This window comes from Natator depressus, chromosome 1 (genome assembly GCF_965152275.1).
Source record: "Natator depressus isolate rNatDep1 chromosome 1, rNatDep2.hap1, whole genome shotgun sequence".
NCBI lineage: Eukaryota > Metazoa > Chordata > Testudines > Cheloniidae > Natator > Natator depressus.
In genome coordinates this window covers 283,819,580-283,833,529 of record NC_134234.1, presented here as the reverse complement: position 1 = coordinate 283,833,529, position 13,950 = coordinate 283,819,580, and the positions used below count along the sequence as shown (strand labels likewise).

General features: G+C 42.8%; 1 protein-coding gene across 1 annotated transcript in view; it reads left to right on the top strand.

Annotated features, from left to right (window-relative positions):
* The window catches only part of RAP1B (RAP1B, member of RAS oncogene family), a 77,725-nt gene that overhangs the window by 41,266 nt on the left and 22,509 nt on the right, over positions 1 to 13,950 (top strand). The window contains exon 3 of the mRNA XM_074942086.1: positions 11,094 to 11,162. Coding sequence (XP_074798187.1) covers positions 11,094 to 11,162 — 69 coding nt within the window. The remainder of the gene's footprint in view (positions 1 to 11,093; positions 11,163 to 13,950) is intronic.

The following is a 13,950-nucleotide window of genomic DNA, read 5'->3' as shown; positions in this document are numbered from 1 at the left end:
GGCTTCTGCTTTCTCTTGGCTCTTGCTGCTGCTGCCACCATTGAGCCTCGTGAGACCAGGCTGAGGAAAGAGGATGCTTCTGTTCATTACTTACTCTCTCCAAATGTCCAGAGTTGAGGAAGGAAGGGAATTCTGCAGTGGTAGAGAAATGGAGTATATTTCCCCAAAGATGGGATGGGGAGAAGGGGAAAGGATTTCTTCAGATGGAAGAGGAAGTTGTTGAAATAGTGATGGGATTCCCAAAGTGCTTGGGGGTAGGGAGGAGCAGGAGGGTTGCACAGAGTGAGTTACTGGACAGAGGAAGGAAGGTTTCAAATGTTTAAGTAAATGTGATACTTAACCTGGCTAAGAAGGCCCGTTCTGAAGTTGGGCAAGACCACAAATATTGCCTTTTGCCAGTCCACTCTATTCCTGGACTCTTAAATGAAAAGTAATTTGGCCCTTGCCACAGAATGCATAACACCACTGATCTAGACAGTATTTTTGTTGCTGCAATTTCATTTGAATTACTAATTGGAGAAACATAATACTTAATCTGTATGGTCAACAGTTCTAAGGGCAAAAAATACAAAACGGAGTACAGCGAAGTTGAAACAGCATACTTGGGTTACAGTATGTATACATACTGGTTTTGTAAAATTTAATCTCACTTTTTCAGTTCATTCCGTTGTGCCCACTTTTGCTTGGTTGTTAATCTGATAAAAGTAGTAAGTCTCTCCACTTCCTAATTTATTCTGGCCAACCATATTTCTATATTTAGTATTGGTGTGCAGCCATACCGTTTTAGCCGTAGTGGGAGAATGAGGCCATTTGCAGGGACTTATTTCTTATGCATCTGAGTGTAGAAATTGTCCTGGTTTGCTCTCAGTTTGGGTTAAATTAGTGTTAAATGTTTGAGTGGGACAGTGCAGCATATGTAAGTCTGGGGTGATGTACAGTTTCGTAAAATCAAATTTGTTTTTACCATTAGTGCAGATTTGGAATATCTCTTGGGTTTATGCCTGTCAATAAATGAAGTGATTGACTTTTTGTTGGTGAATCTATATTTGCACTTAATTTGCCTAAAATGTTCTAATAATCTTAACTGCAATAGGCATTAAATCAGTGTCTTCATTATGAACCCTGTATTTGAGGTAGCTTACAACTTGCCTGCTTTTGCTTTGATTGATGTAAAAATTCAAAAAGGTACAATTTTGAGCAACTTGATATTAAATCTGTTCAGGAGCTTGTTTGTATTTTAAACTTAGTTCTGTGTGTGTGGATCCCATTGTAGGTGCACATGTATCGGAGATCAGAGACTTTTGAATAGCAGTGTCTGGGGCTACTTGTCTCCTTATATTCATAAAGGGCAGTCAACTGGAATCCTGCCTCAGTTCCATCTTGCTGCTCATGGCAACAAGACAATTTAGCAAATGTCCAACTTGCTACTCTGTAGAAACTTTGAAACCATTTTTAAACCAACTTTGTGAAGAAATTTTCATTTTCACGCTCCCATCAAATTAGATGCTCTGAAACTGTAGACCACCTTCTGCTGTGTACAGCAGGGTGGGTGCTTAACACTAACCACCATGCCTTATGGCAAAGTCCAGACTTTCAGGTTTCATACCCTGCCTGTCCTGTGACTGACTGATCCTCTCAAGGATGGACATAGCCAGTGCCTCTTTTTTGCTTCTGGTAGAGCCACATCCCAGAGAGGCCTCTGCGTGCAAGTGTTCTTTCTCCAGCACCTGCAAATCCAGGGATGTGCAGCTCAAGCTGTATCTGTTAGGACAGTCCTTATGGGTCACTTGAGACCTAGAGGTGATGGTCGCTCCCAGAGCGACACCAGATAAGCCAATATCAGCCAGTGCTCCCTCAAGTCAAGCACAAGTTATACACTGGAATTGGGCAGTAGAAAGAGGGTGAAAAGGATGCCATCAGAACTGGCACTGACTAGCCAACCCCCTCAAAGTCACCAGCTGCCCAGGCAGCAAAGCCAGCACTTCTCACTATAGAGGTGTCACTGAATCAAAGCCAGATACTCAAACGTTGCTCCAGGCACTAAGGAAAATTACAAAAAGAGGAGATCCAACATTACTCCAAGGGCAGAGCCTCTGTGTCCTCAATCAGAACTGGAATGGCCTGGTGGAAAAGAGACGCCATGGTGACTTCTTTCTTGGTATTGTGACTGAGCCCAGTAAGGGCCTGAGATTTGTCCTGGAGGGATCCATATCCCTTCTGGAGACATTCCATTTCCACTAGGCCTGGGTGGCCATCATAGCTGACAAATGGGCATTGAACATCTCCCAAGGCTACCCTGTACATTTCCACTCCTTAATCATGTACCTATCCCCTTCCCTTTTCAGGGACCCATCTCACAAGAGCCTGTTACAATTAGAAGTGGTGTCATTGCTTTGTCTGGGAGCTCTGAGAGGTACCCATGAAGTACAGAGGAAGAGGCTTCTACTCAAATATTTCCTTGTCTCAGTGAAGAAGGGGATTCTCTATCCTCTCCTAGATCTGAGAGACTCACAAATACTTACACCATCTCAGATTCAGAATGGAAACACTTGTCTCTATCATTCTGTCTCCTTCCACCTCAAATTGGCTCAAGGACAGTTCTCAGCAGGAGATAGTAGCAAACCTAGCCTGTTCTTTCAACTGGATTTTTTAGTGAACGAAGAAAAATAAGCCTTTAGCCTGTTAGATAAGACTGTGAACACTGATCGATTCCAGGTCAGTGAGTGTACCTTGCCAAAGACGGTCTTGTGAATGCATTAGCTATTATTCTAGATAAAAGTAAACCCAACAATGATGGTACCTGTGTTTTGGGGCTGCTAAGCCATATGTCAGCGTGCTCATACGTAATGTTGCTTGCTAGACTTCACCTATGGCAGTGGTCACCAGCCAGTCGATCGCGATCTCCTGCGGTGCAGCATGGCTGCCACTAGGGCAGACTCGCTGCCTCCCCTAACCCCACACCGCTCCCGGAAGCGGCCAGTGCAGCCCTGGGGGCAGGGAGAAGGGGCAGGGGTCTGCCTCCGCACTCTGTTCCTGCCTGCAAACACCATTCCCGCAGCTCCCATTGGCCAAAAGAGCTGTGGGGGGCGGTGCTTGCAGAGAGGGGCAGTGCATGGAGCCAATTGTCATCCCCCTCCTGGGGCCAGAGGGGTGCATTGGCCCCTTCTGGGAGCAGTGTAGGGCCAGGGTAGGCAGGGAGCCTGCCTTAGCCTTATTGTGCGTGCTGCTAACCAGGAGCCGCCGGAGGTAAGTGCTGCCCGGCGGGAGGCTGCACCCCATTCCTGAGCCCCCTCCCAGAGCCTGCACCCGAAGCCCCACTCTGACCCCCTCCCAGAGCCAGTACTCCATCCTGCACCCCAAGCACCACCCTGATCCTCCCAGCGCCAGCACCCCAAACTCTCTTCTATACCCCAACACTCTGCCCCAGCCCAGAGCCCCCTCCTGCACCCAAACTCGCTCCTAGAGCTTGCACCCCACACCTTCTCCTGCACCCCAGCCCCTGTCCCAGGCTCAGCCCGAAGCCCCCTCCCACACTGCGAATCCCTCTGCCCCAGCCTGGTGTGTGTGTGTGAGGGTGGGGGAGAGCAAGCAATGGAAGGGGGAGAGGGCGGGGCCTCAGGGAAGGGGCAGGGTAAATTCTGGGTTGCCCTTAGATTCAAAAAGTGATCTTGGGCGTAAAAAGGTTGGAGACCACTGACTTATGGCCATTCCAGCACTAACTCAGATAAGTCTATTTCCTAGCAAAACGCTAAATAGGACTGACATGGTGGAAGGAACCCAAAAATAGGACAGGGAGCGCACCTGGACAACCTGCATATGCAAGGGAACTGGTCCCTATAAGACCTGAGACTCTTCCACATCAGTGTCTTGAAGCTCTAAGCCATCAGGCTAATCTACATAGCTTTCCTGCCTATTTTTCTAAAATCCACCATGCGGATTTTGACTGGCAATGTGCAAGGAAGCATACACTCATTTCTCTTATGTCTGGAAGCTATCTAGCTCTGAGCATGATGCCACCAGAACAGAATAACTGGACGGCTTTTCACCTCCCGGGAGTCAGCAACAACCTGGCAGACTTCCTGAACAGACAATCTAGTACCACTCAAGTGGTCACTGTAGAGATCAGTCATAGCGCCATGTCATAAATATAAAGGGAAGGGTAAACACCTTTAAATCCCTCCTAGCCAGAGGAAAAAACCCTTTCACCTGTAAAGAGTTAAGAAGCTAAGATAACCTCGCTGGCACCTGACCAAAATGACCAATGAGGAGACAAGATACTTTCAAAGCTGGGGGGGGGGGAACAAAGGTTCTTTCTGTCTGTGTGATGCTTTTGCCAGGACCAGAGCAGGAATGTAGGTCAGAACTCCTGTAAAGAGTTAGTAAGCAATCTAGTTAGATATGCGTTAGATTCTGTTTTGTTTAAATGGCTGATAAAATAAGTTGTGCTGAATGGGATGTATATTCCTGTTTTTGTGTCTTTTTGTAACTTAAGGTTTTGCCTGGAGGGATTCTGTTTTGAATCTGATTACCCTGTAAGGTATTTACCATCCTGATTTTACAGAGGTGATTCTTTTACTTTTCATTAATTAAAATTCTTCTTTTAAGAACCTGATTGCTTTTTTTATTGTTCTTAAGATCCAAGGGTTTGGGTCTGTGTTCACCTATGCAAATTGAGGATTTTTATCAAGCCTTCCCCAGGAAAGGGGGTGTAGTGCTTGGGGGGGGGGGGGGATATTTTGCAGGGGAGACGTTTCCAAGTGGGCACTTCCCCTGTTCTTTGTGTAACACTTTGGTGGTGGCAGCATTTAACCTAAGCTAGTAAGAATAAAATTAGGGGGTGTTTCATGCAGGTCCCCACATCTGTACCCTAGAGTTCAGAGTGGGGAAGGAACCTTGACATGCCAATATTCCTGTGTTGGCAGATCCTGGTGGTATACTTGTTCAGCGCTAGGTGTCAGAACTCTTGTTCAGAGGAGGTGTGAGGTTGGGGTCATTACTTGACACCTTCCTTTTGTAGTGGTCACAAGGTCTTCTATATGCCTTTCCATCAATTTCCAGGGTAAAGTCAAAATCAAATGACACAACCACAACCATGCTTATGCTTCCCTACTGGTAGAGAGAGTTTTGGTTGACAGATCTTCTACAAATATCTGTTCATCAACCTGTCTCAGTCGCAGACTGCCTGGATCTAATCTCACAGCACTGTGGCCAGAGACTGCATCCAGACTTGAAGTCAGTGCACCTGTCAGTGAGGTTGTTAGCTGAATACCACACACCATGACTGCTGCCTACATATCCTAAAATTAAAGAGGTTCTTGATATGGGCAGCCCAAAATAGACTAGGTCCAGACCAACCCTTGAAAATAGATTCTGTACTACCTATTGCACGTAAAACAGTCTTTCATTAAGTTTTGCTACAGTCAGCAACTTCAGCTTCCCATCCTCCTGTATAGTCATGCTCTCTTTTCTCACCTAATGGTATCTAAGTTTCTCAAAGACCTATTGCATGCTTACTCACCAGAGACCCTCTTCCCACCAGGAACCTCAACAAAGTCCTCCTTAGACTCATGGAGCCTCCCTCTGAATCTCTTTTGGAATGTTCTTTTGAAGGTGTTCTAGTGGCTATCACTTTAGCCAGAAAAGTGAGCAAGTTTGAAGCACTTATGGCTGAAACTCCCCTTATGATATTCCAGAGGACCAGCATAAGATAGCACTAAGTCCTCATTTATCTATCTCACACTGCATCGGGAAAAAACTGTGCACCCATTCAGTGTCTCCAGGACTTTGTGCTATTATGTTGATGAGACTAAACCGTTCAGACTGTCTCAATCTGTTTCTGGCTATAGCCATGTGTTCAGGCCATCTCTTCTCAGAGAATATTGAAATAGATAACATGTCTCATATTCCCAGCTGGCTACTACACCTCTCCCACCGAACATTAAGGCTCACTTCACCAAAGCTCAAGTGGCATCCTTCTCCTGCTTCAAAAATGTGCTGATAGAAATCTGCAAAGCTCTCTCCTTGACATGGAGTAACTCACTGACTGTCAAGCATTAAGCTTTGGACTTGGCTTTGGACCTGGCTGCTAAGTTCAGGAGAGCAGTTCTGAAATCACTTTTTAACTAACAGAGCTGGTACTCCTCACTGCTACCATCATGAGCAGGATACTGCTTGTTACGCATCTACAGTGGGGTGTACGCTGACGCATTCAGGAAGAAGAGACCTGCTACTTTCCCCACAGTAATTGTGGTTCTTCAAGATTGTCAGTGCAGAACACATACACACACACGCACACGTTCCACGTTAGGAGTCCTCAGCTATCAATCTCACATATAAGGGATTCTATTTTATCACAGCTGGAGGGAGGGAAAAAACCTGTAGGACCAAGGATGGGACACACTGATGGATCTGCTTTCTGGAGTTGCAGGCCACCAGTAGATTGCTCTTTGGGGCAGCAATTACTTGCTAGCAAGTTTTGTTCTGTCAAACTCTGCCACTCACAATCACTTGCAGAAAAATATTTAGATCTTACAAAGCGCTTTTCACCCGAATATCAGAGCACTCTGCAGAGATGGGTAAACATCATTATCCCCATTTTACAGATGGGAAACTGAGTTACAGAGAGGGGAGGGTTAGTAAAAGCCAAAGTAGAACCGAGGTCTCCAGATTCCTGTCAATCACTGTTTTAAATGTCACCCCCTTCTTGGTAGGGAGACATGCACATTTATGTTCAAGTTCTGGGTAAAAAATTATTAACGGTGGCTTCATCTTGCTAGCAAGTCTAAACTCCGTCAACATCTAATATCTGAATGTTCTGACGTTATTGCATACTTTGATACAGGTGTTTGACACTTTTTTTTTAAAAAAAATCCATCCTGAAGTGCTTATAGTCTTATTTCCCAAATTATTGAAAGTTGAATTTCCCCTCCAGGGAAATCAGTTGTGCATGCAGCATCCTGTCCAATGTCAGCCAAAGTTAATAAACTTGATATGAAAATGAGTAATACAATTGGTACTTTGGCTTTTCAATTTAAAGTAAAGCTGTTGCAAAATCTTCAGTCTGCTGCACCAGAGCACCACAGAATTTAGGTCTAGCATCCCCTGGGTTACGTGGGTCTCAAACCTAGAAAGCAAAGCAGTGAGATGAGATTGGGAAGAGCATAGAGTAAAAGACAATGTAATGGAGACAAGATTATGCAGGAAATCAGACGTAGAATTAGTTCTTGGGGAAAGTTGGAGGAAGAAATTGGCTACAGAGCAGGTTGGAGAAAACATTGGATATGTCACACATTCATTGAACACTGGTGAAACTTTTTGAAAAATATATTCACTCTACAGTATTTGCAGCTCTGTGATAGATATCACAACTGCATGCAGTAACTTTAAGGCAACATATTGTGCTAAGTTTATGAATCTGTTTATATATCAAGGTAGGCCAGGATTGTATGTAACTCCATGTGGGGGAGGATTGCTACAGCATTATTAGGAACTAAGAACAGTGGAAGGTGATAACAACCTGAGTGACTCATCTTAAACTCCTCCAGAGAGCTGTTGCCCACTCGGGGAAGCTTACATATACTGGTTTAAACTGGGTTTTCCAGAGACCAACAGAGAGAGCTTTTGGCATGTAAAGGCTGTGTTTAAACTGACTCAGGAACTTCTTTTTTTATTCAGCAAACAGGGCCTTCTGTCCGGGAGAGAACCCTTGCAAAAGGGTTAGACTTTGGCTTCTAGGGCCCCATAACACGGGTGGGTGACTCCTAGTATGTTTAATGTGTGATTTAAAATGTTTGTTTTTTATTATGTTTTCTGTAATGTTTTTACCTTAAGAATAAATGTGCTTGCTTAGAGCTGTGTGGTAACTTGTAATTGCTGGCAATACACTGTTCATACCCCTTGGGGACAGAGCTCCAAGCAGGTAAGGTCCTTGCCGTGGGACAAGGTAATGGCTGGAGACCTAACTAAGTGCTCCTGGAGTGGACCTGGGGGAGAAGGAGGGAGGGGAAGAGGCAAAAAAGGTGTGGTTACCCTGAAACTCCTACTTAGTGCATCTCTTGCATTGATTATACCTTATTTCTTTGCTGTGCTCCCATTTCTTTATCTATGATGCATCATGCTGCATCTTTCTGAGGGCTGTCCCTTGATGTTCCATAAAGCTCAGTATACTTTATATTGTTTCTGTTCTCTGTCCTTTCATGCCTGCTTATGCATGCATGCCCAGATCTTGGAAAATGTACCAGACATCTTCTAGCCAGAGGACAGACCTACCATCTATAGACTAATATGAAAGAGGTTATTACTTTGGCTGTCAAGGAGCCAAAATGAGGAACTCTTGCCTCTCTTCTGCCCACCCTAGCTTCTGGGAAAGCGGAAGATTTTGGGGTTTGTACTGGAGTGCTGTCCTTAAATGTGTTTGCAGGTCTGGATTCTTCAGAATTTGATGGTACTCACCCAGGAAAGCTTCCTACTCTTCACATGGTGTGTTTTTTTTTTTTCTTTTTCCCCATTTATTTATTTATATTTTTGGCCTAGTGTTACCTATAAGTTCCTAGTATAGACTAAAGTCTTTTGATGGGGAACTAAGGCACTTTTTGGAGCAGAAGTCTATTCATTATGGATAGGTTTAACCTGAATATCAGCATGCAAAGAAACCCTGCTGTTCAAAGAGACAGTTTGGAAGGGTATTTAAACAAGAACAAGAGTCCAAGGATGAAGGTTTTGACACTACGTGAGTCCTAGAACTGTAGTGTATATAAACTGAATAGCAAATTGGTTAAATGGTTGTGTATATAATAAAATTAAATTATAGATTTTGATGGTGAGAACTTCCTAAAGAGGAACACTTAGGGTGTTGCTTTTTGGTATATTTAAGTTAAAGTAGGCCTGTTACTGAAGTTGTTAAACTTGCTACTGATAATACTGGAAACATACCTTGAGTGACTTCGTCTTCAGAAATAAATCTAAATGTGCTAGGAGAGTGGATTGTTAAATGGTAGGTGGGTTTTAATACTAGCAGATATAGAGTCTTGAATTTATAAGTCATAACCATGGATTTGGCTGGGAGGTTCCCCCTCTGCCTGCAGCAGCTGGAAGCTGCAGGGGGGACACCCTCAGCTGCTCACCAGAGGCATTGAGGCTGTTGCCTGTTGCTGGAACTGTGAGGAGGGCCCCCTCAGGAGTCTGTCACATGTCACTGGAACCTTGCAGAGGGCCTGCTGTCACCTGTCATTGGAACCCCGACAGAGCCCTGCTGGCTGCTAGCTCCAGAGTCCTGCAGCCCCTGGGGTTGAAGCAGAGAACGTCAGAGGTCTCTGGAAGTCAGATTCCGTGACTTCCATAATCTCTGTGACATAAACAAATATAGCATTAATCATAAAGCAACAACTGCAGCAGCCACATATTATCCAAAATGCAAAATTTCTACCATTCTTTGACATGTGACCTTTCTGACTGTCAATAGCTACAAATATTGACTCTTTCCAAATATTCTCTATGGGGTAGTCATTTGTTGGAGCCCTAAAACATGAGTCCTCTTCCTTCCCCCTCCCTTCCCAATACACATGAGAACAAGGAGTAGATACATCTGTATGTAGCATTTTGGGGTAGAATTGTGAACTGTTTTCACCAGCCTCGGGTCCTTTCCAGACAAAATGTGGTCCGCCGTTATCATACCGTCATACAGAATCAAAAGATACGTGTAAGAAACCTGAAATATTGCATTAAAAATATTGCACCTGTATTTGCAAAGAAGGGAATAAAATCTGAGCATTTCTGGGGCCACTAAATGGGAGATCTGTGATTGTGGTTTTCATGGGGCCCCAAACACCAGCTGTGATAACTGTCGGTTTTGGTTTTATCAGCAAGCTTGCCTTCAGTTAGTCCCTTATGCCAGTGGTTCGCAGATCTCCCAACTGAAACTATTCCCTCTCGCTCCTGTCCATCACACCCTTCCTTTGACGTTTACTTGTGATAAACTCAACATGTTTCATATTGTCAAAATCCTTGTCCGAGTATTTTGTTTGATTAGTGTCTAGTACGATGGGAGCCTTAATCCCATTTGGGTCCTTAAGTGCTAATAAATGTGCAAAAACACTAAAAAGAAGCAACTAACTTTTTTTTTCTCCGAAGGCGGAGGAGGGAGCAAGACTTGGCCTGAAGTTGTGTTCTAGAACAGGGGTGGCCAACCTGTGGCTCCGGAGCCACGTGCAGCTCTTCAGAAGTTAATATGCGGCTCCTTGTATAGGCACCGACTCCGGGGCTGCCGCTACAGGCGCCAACTTTCCAAAGTGCCGGGGATGCTCACTGCTCAACCCCTGGCTCTGCCACAGGCCCTGCACCCACTCCACCCCTTCTCGCCCCCTCCCTTGAGCCTGCTGTGCCCTCACTCCCTCCCCCCCCCATGCCTCCTGCATGCCACAAAACAGCTGATCGGGAGGAGCGGGGATGGAGGGGGGAGCTGATTGGGGGGGGGGGGGCTTCTGATGTATTACTGTGGCTCTTTGGCAATGTACATTGGTAAATTCCAGCTCCTTCTCAGGCTCAGGTTGGCCACCCTTGTTCTAGAAAATATTGACAGCCATTCAGTAGTCCAGGATACACATTTTGAATTTATAGTACGAATAAAATAGGTTGTAGACCATACAAAACAGCTCTTGAATTTGTGTTTGAAAACTGTATAACTATACATGTGTTTCTATGTAACTGTATTAAGTTGACTTTTTCCCCGGGATATGTAAATAACTATTTCATAGTAATGTTAGTCTTTCAGACATAGATTATGAACTCATTTGCTCTAAACAGTCCTATTTTAAAAATGACTTATCCGCCCTAACTTGGGTGGATAAATACATGTAAGTATTAGAACACGGATGTACCTCTAATGCATTTTGTTTACAGTCTGGAGGAAATTTATGCCTGTTGTCTTATACGTATTCAGGTATTTTACACAGAGACATATGTCTGCCTTCAGTAAATATAGGAACGTGCTCTTGGCAATTGTATGTACGCTTAGAACAATATTATGTGTTTAAGACGTTTATATAATGTCAAAATATATAAAGAAAGTTGTATAAGGGAACTTCTTTATGTTGCAGACTGTACAGTTTGTTCAAGGAATATTTGTTGAAAAATACGATCCTACGATAGAAGACTCCTACAGAAAGGTAATGCAATGAATTAACAGTGATGCTACACTAACCATGCAAGACAAAGATCATTTTTGAAACTCTAAAATGAACACTATTTTAAAAAATTAGCAAATACTTGACCATAAAATCTGAATGGTAAGAGCATTAAACACATCTAACATCACTAACTCATTTGATATATATGAAGTGGAAATATTCATGAGTCAATGAACCAGAGCACGTGATTATCAATATGGCTTCTGGTGATGACATAACCACCTTTTGAAGAGCCTACCTAAAGAGATAATGCAAGTACAACTTTCAAATATTGCAATTTAAGCTTAAATATTTTACTGTCTATAAAAAGTTAATGTGCAATATCGGAGTGTTAAGTTTGATTCATGATACTGTGCATAAACGATAACACCAATTCAGTCATAAAATCCAATCCTGAATGCTCTAAACATATATAAAAGTTTAGGCAATTATTACACCCTACAGTAACACAGTTAGAAGTACTTGATCAAGATACTTACAAACGGACTAGACCCAAGGTGTTCAAACCCATGTTCGTTGGCTCCAACTTGGTAAGGCGGTTACTGACAATGAACCCTTAAAAGCTCACCTTGTTCATATCCTCCTAATAAATAAGTAATGTCATTGCCAGTTGCTAACTTTAGCTAAGAACCAGTTTGGGGTTGACCTCTTTCCTGTCCCTGAGTAGATACAATTTTAGGATTGGGCCCCCTTCAAGATAACATTGGTATATTAAAAGTTACTTTCAGTTTTAATCATATATCACAAAACAACATCCTTATTTGTCTGTTAGAACCAGTTTGTAACTTCATCTATAATTTAGAGACCCCTTTTCACAGAAATCTTTTCTCATTAACCACATTCTAAGCTTAGCCTTCTCCCCAAAGCTTGTCTTGCTCTAGATGCCACATTTGTTCTATCTTTTGAACCTTATATTTTCAAGGCCTTGTTAAATTTTTCCCTATATTTTCAAAGCCTTTCCATGACTGCTAAAACCCCCTTTTATTTTACTTAAGGAAAATGTATGTTTTGTAGTTTTAATTTCTACATGGGAGGCATTGAATAGAATAGGATCTGACTTCTACTGAAAGCTGTCTACAAAGGTGGGCTGGTGCCTAGTGTTGAAGTTGAGGAAGTCCGGCTAGAGTTAGTAGTTAGTGCAGGGTTGCATTAGTGAACTCCTAAAACAGTTTTCAGAGTAACAGCCGTGTTAGTCTGTATTCGCAAAAAGAAAAGGAGTACTTGTGGCACCTTAGAGACTAACCAATTTGAGCATAAGCTTTCGTGAGCTACAGCTCCCTTCATCGGATGCATACACATATGCATCCGATGAAGGGAGCTGTAGCTCACGAAAGCTTATGCTCAGATAAATTGGTTAGTCTCTAAGGTGCCACAAGTACTCCTTTTTCTTTTTCCTAAAACAGTGGTTCTCAAACTCTATACCATAACGAACCGCTTGAGACCATTCATTATTTTTACTTAGAATGAAATATTAAAATAGCCTTACCTTGATGCCCTTTGGGGGGGGGGGTGTGTGTTTGTATATATAGAGAGAGAGCGCTTATCCAGTTGTGGTAAGACTGATCCAGACAAACTGCAGTGACACGAGTATCCCTTGTCCTGTCAGCTGATGGGGGGGGGGGGGGGGGGAGGCTCACCTCTGACTTGTTCCCTGTTGTTGTCTACCTCAACTCCCTATTGTCAAGGCACTGAAGCAGCTAGCTGGTGGCTTTGTGCTAGCTCGGTGATAGAAGGGGAATCACTGAGCGTGAAGAATATCCCAGACTTACTACTTTCCTGATGACCAGGTAGAGTCACTGTAGTGGAAAATTTTACTCATGTGAAATTTGGTCTAGCTCTAACTATACAGGAAATCTAAAAGAATCTTTTAAACAATTTGATGGTACTCTTTTTTTAATCTCAGCCTTGGAAGTAAGGGGCAAGAATTTCAGGTCCTGTCCAGTAACTGTTGGACCCTCACCACTTCAAAGCACCTGCAGTAAATTACACCAAAAATGCTAGCAAGCATTATGAAAGTGGTGAAATGTTCCTTACTGCATGTATTTAGATTATTCAGTAGATCTCACCTTAGACTTAACATTTGCATATATTTGAAAGATCAGCTTTCAAAAGAAACTAAAGCCACTAGTTATTCTTATGAAGTATGAAAAGGTCAAATGGTCTCACATTAATCTCCGCTTCTGTTAATGAGGGCTTTCAACTAGGATTCATAACAAAAATTATCTGTCTGACTACATGTGGTCCTGGAATGACTAAGAATCCCATGGATTTCTTCTCTGAATTGATCTGATTCTGGAAGTCATACTTAATCTGAACAATATCAATACACTTCCTTCAAGCAAGGGCAATAGCAATGACATTCTAACTTGTTTTGTGGTTTCTGTGCTTTTGAAAGCATTGTTTTGGCAATTGTTGTAGTTATGTACACCTTATTAAATCTTAAGTAATATTAAATAAAAGCTTTGCATAAAACAGATTACAGTCTGAACTTCAAGTATTAAACTTCTTTTTAAAACATCAGAATTCAATGACTACAATATCTAAATTATTTTAACGTACTGTTGACTTGAGATTTCAATCCAAGATGTCTTATAAAGGAAATTGTGTTGAGTACACCACTTAACAGCATCCCTTCATAGTACAGTAGTGACTACTGAAAAGGCCTTATGCTCTTCAGAGGGAGAAGAAAATGGACGAAATGTGAAAAAACAATCTTTCTTAGTTTTAAATAGGCTTCCTTTCTGAACCAAAACTTTAATGACAGGTT